Source organism: Dendrobium catenatum, unplaced genomic scaffold (assembly GCF_001605985.2).
Source record: "Dendrobium catenatum unplaced genomic scaffold, ASM160598v2 fragScaff_scaffold_156, whole genome shotgun sequence".
Classification (NCBI taxonomy): domain Eukaryota; kingdom Viridiplantae; phylum Streptophyta; class Magnoliopsida; order Asparagales; family Orchidaceae; genus Dendrobium; species Dendrobium catenatum.
This window is the reverse complement of record NW_021318618.1, coordinates 10,972,508-10,978,909: the sequence shown is the minus strand read 5'-3', so window position 1 is coordinate 10,978,909 and position 6,402 is coordinate 10,972,508. Positions and strand designations below refer to the sequence as shown.

The 6,402-nt window shown below is 36.7% G+C and overlaps 1 protein-coding gene across 1 annotated transcript in view; it reads right to left on the bottom strand.

The window, feature by feature from the left end:
• The window catches only part of LOC110096236 (probable ADP,ATP carrier protein At5g56450), an 11,988-nt gene extending 6,014 nt beyond the window's left edge, over positions 1-5,974 (bottom strand). Inside the window, exon 1 of the mRNA XM_020822084.2 lies at positions 5,319-5,974. Coding sequence (XP_020677743.1) covers positions 5,319-5,708 — 390 coding nt within the window. The 5' untranslated portion in view covers positions 5,709-5,974. The remainder of the gene's footprint in view (positions 1-5,318) is intronic.
• Between the last annotated feature and the right edge of the window lie 428 nt (positions 5,975-6,402).

The window sequence follows — 6,402 nt, the reverse complement described above, 5'->3', positions numbered from 1 at the left end:
AATTTGAGATAGAAACAAGTGTTTTGATCAAAACAGTTTACCCAGCCAAAGAAAGATGTTTGCTACCCCACATCGCCGTAAGCTTCATAGCTCTTCTTCCACAAGAAAATAAAATCTGCAGCTTTTAATCTTCTCATGCCAATTTTACTCCTAGATACAAGAATTCTTTAACCACTTTGAAGCCATGATTCTTTCACGCTTTCCTCTTCCTTCTTTTAACATGTCTACAAATAACATTACAGATATTCAGCATTAACTTTCTGCCCTGTCCAGCAACAAAAATCTAAAATTGATTCTTTGACTTCTCTAACTTCTTTAAGACTAGCATGAGAGAAGATAATGATGTCATATGCATAATAAAGGTGTGATATCTTTGGCAATTCCTACAATCTGGATACCCGTAGCTATCTGTTTAGATTGAACCGGTTAGTAACAATTGAGCACATAATGAATAGATAGGGTGATAGAGGACACCCTTGTCTAAATCCACTCTCCGCATGAATCCAACAGAAATACTGCGCATTAATAAGCAAAGAGAACTTAGAAAATTCTACATACATATCCAAGATCCATCTAGAGAAAATCTTGGAAAACCAAAGTATTTTAAAACACCTTTAAGAGAAATTCCAACTCATGCTATCATATGCTTGTTCAAATTGTTGAATTTAGTCTACTCCATAAACAGCGCCTTCATAGTTCTACAAAATTTAAGATTTAACACCTGAGCATTATCTCCATTAGTCTTCTTGGACCAAGCACTTAACTTTTACCTCCAATTGATGCTGATACGAAGCCTAAACTTCCTCAATCTTATGATTTTATCAGCTGCAAAATTAACATACCAAAAAATTCAATATGATAAGGAACAATGGTCTATGCAACCCTTGTCAAATGTCTCACCAACATCCGATTGACTTCAAAAGCAACCGGATTACATAGCATCTATCCAACCTCTCCAGATTCTAGCATTACATTTTTATTATAAACTAAGTGAATCTTGGTCCAACAATATTTACTTCATGAAGGTCACAATCTTGACAAGAATGAGCTCATTCTCTAGCTCCCTGAGAGAACCGAAAAGGTCTTCCTCCTCTTTTATCTTCATGCCAAAATGCAATAAAATCACCCCCATTACGGGATTGCTTTTGAGCAAAACCTCTCCAGATTATCCACAAAATTGTTGTATGAACCACTTCTCTTCCACCATAAACCGTGGCTATTCTCCACTTCCCCATCTTCAGTGACTTCAGATCACCAATGATAGCTTATTAGAAGAAATAAGCAGTTAAATGAAGCTTTATTGAACTTCCAATAATATCAAAAATCCCACCAATAACCAACAGCAGGAACTTGAACAAAACTCCCATTCATTCCCAATAAGGCTGCAATATCAGAATTGCTGAAATTTGAGGCTCGTTTCCAAAAAGCCCACAAAAAACCATTGTTCTCTTTCACCATCTCCCAAGTATAGAGAAAGCCTTTTTTTTTTTTTTGTTCCTCTAAAATTCCAAAACATAATTGAAGCTTTTATGGGACAAAAAGGGAAGAGCTTCCCTTTTTTTCCTTTAAGTCATTTTCCAATTTCCTTCCTCTCGGTAAGAGCTTAATAGGTCCAAGACTTCTAAGCTCCTTGGCAAGCTTAATTTTGATGTTTGAAGAACCAACTTCACTGAATTCTTCATTCTCATTACCACCATAGTCCTAAGAAGAACAGGCTTCATTAATCACCTTTGAAACAGGAAAAGGCTTGATAATCTGTCTCACCATTTCCTTCAACAATCTCTGTTCTAGGTTTAACATTTACAACCGTTTGCAAAAAATCTTCCTCCACCAGATTAGTAAGAATAGAGAATTTATTTGTATTTGAAATGTCTTGGACTTCAATAATCTCTCCAGGTTTAAAAATTTCTAGAGATTTTTCTTTGTCCCGTTCAGAAACAACAGGAACAGTTAGCCTATCTGCTTCAACATTTTCAGCACTATCAACAATCTTCTTTCTAAATATTTGCTTGTTCCCCTTATTCAAACTAATCTTGTTTGAAGTCTTGTCTGCAACATTTTTCTTCCCACGAAAGCCAATCCCATTAGAATTCTTCCTTCCATATCTGACATGGATCCAAGGTCCATATCCACTGTCATCAACTGCACCAGCTTCAACCAATTTATCTTTGTCTGGAATAACACAATGATCCTTCACATTGCGTTCATATGCATCTAGACTTTTTGATGACTTCACAGCAACCTTCTCATGGCAATTGATTTGGTCATGTCCAATTTTATCACAACCAAAACAAATATTAGGAACCTTTTAACATTCAACTTTTTGATAAAATTTAACAGATTTTCCTTCTACCCAAACTCCAAGAGGTAGAGATTCTTCAAGTTTTATATGAACACAAATCCTTGCAAACTCACGTCTCCCCCATTGAAACATATTTTCATCAAGTAAATAAGGTTTACCAACCTTTGAGGCAATCCTACAAACATTTATAGGATTCCAACAGTTAAGAGGTAAGTTTGGCATTTTTACCCAAACCGGTGCAGTCATACCTTTCAACGAATTGGGAGAAAACGATTGGCTCCATCTATCCACTCCAATAATGTTCCCCTTCACGTACCAGGGTCCATTAGCGAGAACCGATTCCATAGCTTCCTCGTTTTATATAAACACAAGCACCATCAATTTCAGATTTTCTGATTAGGGATCTTGACTCTTGAATTTTGTCCAAGATTTTCCTATTAATGTTACACCATTCTTATTTCTTATTCCATCATTAGATTCAATGTGGCTTATAATTGAGGCAATATTTTTCCTCATTGGTAATGCCCTCATTAGCATGATTAGATGGCAATTAGCATCTTAATTTTCCTACTCACAAAATTGAGATTTGTACTTTTGACCACTTATGCACAAAAATACTTATATAATTTAAGGAAATGATTTCTTTCCCAAAGAAAAGCACAAATAAAGTATGTGATGTCATTGGATGGATGCATGGTTTAAAATTGTGCAATATAAGGCTCGCCTTGAGGTCCGCCTTTGCGCAATTCTAGTAAAAAACACTTTGATGCTTATGCCTCGAGTTTTTTTTAAGAGGCTTGCGCCTCAACTTGGTTGAGGCCCGCCTTGAGGTTCGCCTCGCCTCACTGGCATGAGGCTCACGCCTCACGCTATATATATTAAAACTTACATAAATCTTGAAGTAAATACCCGACATTGGACTTTCTAGGAGAGGAGGAAGGGGAGAGAGCAGTTCATCATATTGATGATTCAAATGAAGAACCCCTTAGTGATGACAGTACTGATGACTTATGAGTTCTTATGTGATATGTCATCGCTATTTATTTTTGGAAATTGGAATTATATGTTAATGAAAAGAATATTGGGATTCGGAAAAGATAGAATTTTGAGTTGAACTATATTTCATGTTGTCTTATTATTGGGATATTTTGATTTCACTTCATATCTTATGTTTTTTTATGTTTTATAGCATTCACTCATTAGTATATATAAAACATTTATCATTTTATGTTTACGCAATCTTTTGATTTTGAGGCTTACGCCTCAAAACGCCTTGAGGCTTACGCCTCGCCTCACAAATAAAAACGCCTCAATACCCGAATACGCAATTTTAAACATTGGATGGATGACAAAGACATGTGCAAGCCATGTTTCATCCATCCACTAGCTTGTAGATTCCTTTGGACTCTGTTTTGGACACTATAATATCATTCATATATTTATAGTTACAAATACACAAGTACATATTTCTTCAAAGAAAAATGTATTAGCAAGCATATTCACAAATGCATGCACCTCCACCATACAAACACAAGGCATGCAAGTGTGCGAGCAAACACACGTGCACACATGCACAAGCAAAGCACACTAGCCCATGAGCCTATATGACTCAAGTGGCCTATGATGTACAAACACGGACACGACAACACAAATACGACACAACAGGGACACGGGACACGTCAATTATTGAAAACATATGACATGAACACAGGTTGGACAAAGTATTATAATTTTTATATTTTAAAATTGTGTATAAAAATTGAATAAGTAATTTAAATAATTTAAAAATAATGTCTTTTAACTAGAAGTTGTGCTTAAAATGATTAATATTAGAATGTCGAGAGTTGGGCGTCAATGCAGTGTATCGGGCATCGAGAGAGGAGATGACAATGATGTTGAGAGTCGAACATTAATGTTATGCAGTAAGTATCGGGAGTCGATGTCGAGGGGCATTTATCATCGATGTTGAGAGGACGTTGATTGTCGATGTTAAGATGACATCGGACAAAGATGAGTTGTCAAGTGTTGGTGTAGAAATTGCTAGCATCGAGTATCAATGTCAAGACAGTGTTAAACTTTGATGTTGAAATAATTTTGAAATATTGATATTGTAATGCTGAAAAATGAATCAATGCATAAGTTGCTCTTTTGATTGTCGATGTTAAGATTATGTCGGACAAAGATGAGTTGTCAAGTGTTGGTGTAGAAATTGCTAGCATCGAGCATCAATGTCAAGACAGTGTCAAACTTTGATGTTGAAATAATTTTGAAATATTGATGTTGTAATGCTGAAAAATGAATCAATGCATAAGTTGCTCTAAAAATTGAAAATGAATCAATGCAAACACTAATACATTCTTCTGTCATCCACATACCCCTAATTTCTCTTGCCATAGTTTTCTACATCTAGTTATTTATATGTACCTTTAACAAACTAGCCCTTGCTTCAATAAGCTGACCTTTTCTTTAGCATGGTCTATTTCATTAAGAATCTCAAAAAATGACAAGCCTCTCTAGCACAATGCCTTCGCACAAATTTATGCAAAGTTAGCCCAATTTTAAAGTTGATCCTCTAGAAAAAACTGAAGACAAATGAAAATGAAACATTTAGAATCCAAAAATTCCCAGCAGCCCATTCGGGTCGGTTGCAAAACTAGAAATTTAAGTATGCATGATGAGTATTGTGTATTAAAGAATAGAGGAATGGCATTTCCCAGTGCGAAAGTCCACAATCATAAAGAGCCCATATCTCATTAACACAGTTAATCAAGAATATAGAAATATCTTACAGCGGTAGCACGTGAACGCTAAGCAACTCGCTCACTTAATATTTTTCATGGGCAAAAGCACCAATCAACTCATGCTGATATCCGAACAAGATCATCGTAGAATCACATTCCGCTAGCAAGAATCATTTGCTAACCCAAACATGATCCTTCCATGAAAAAAAATTCGCCCTACAACTACTAAGCCATCGACCGCACTCCTAAAGTAACGAAGGGAAAAAGGAGATTACCTTGAGAGAAAAATTAAGAGCTACGGAGGGGTAGTAACGGAGAACGCTAGTGCCGTTGCCACGCCAAAGGGAAAGGACCCCTTCCTCGCGGACAGTGCGGACGATGCAGTCAACCATACCGCGAAAGCGAACCTTGCGCGGGTGGCCAGTTAGGCCGAGGATGGCGGCGTTGCTTTCCTGCGTCTGTAGAAGAAGCTTCGCCCGTTCGATTGGCGCAACCACCGTGTGCACCAATCCACCCATCACCGCCCCAGCCACCAGATCCCGCTGAAAATCCCCCACCCTTCCCCAACCCCCTTTCTTCGTCCGGCCTGTTCCATCTCCGTAGCCGGAGCTGATTGTTTCCCCGCCAGCGCAAGCTCCGCCGCCCTCTTCTTCTGCTGTCCTCATTCCCCTACTCTCAGTCTCTACCCTGCTTCCTAGCTCTCTCTCTCTTTTTGGGTAGGGGCCGGTTGGCTCTTAGCTTTACTTTTCAGTTTTGTATTAGCTTTTATTAGATGAATGGAAAAGCAGAAGTTCAACTCTCGCTCTTGGTTCTCCTAGAGGTTCTTGACTTCGGAAATTCCAACGCCGTTATCGGAACGCAGCAGTCGTTACTGAATCCGGAGGCCGTAGGGTTGCCTTCTTCTCTAGCTGATAGGCTGTTTGGCTTTCTCAATCAAGCACAAAATTTTACACAGTTCATTTTACCCTATTGGTTAAAAGCTTAAACTTCCAATTAAGAGTTTTTGTGTTTGAATTTTTGTGTATGCATTATATGTGTGAATTTGTCTTAAATGATCTGAATGTTCAAAAAATAAATAAATTTTTTAGTTTAAAAAAATTTATGTGAAAAATTAATTTAAAAAATAGTAAAAAAAATATTTCAAATAAATTTTTTGTCTGAGTACTCTTGGAGATCATTTATATATAGAGAACCTAAAAAGATCATGTGAGGCTCAAGTAATTACCTTGGTTTGAGACGGTTACTTATTATTTTTTAAAACAATTATTTATTATAAAAATTAAAATTTATTATTACTTTAAGAATTACTAAAAAAAAGTCATTCTTCTTAAAAATAAACATTAAGTAGCGTTAAATATG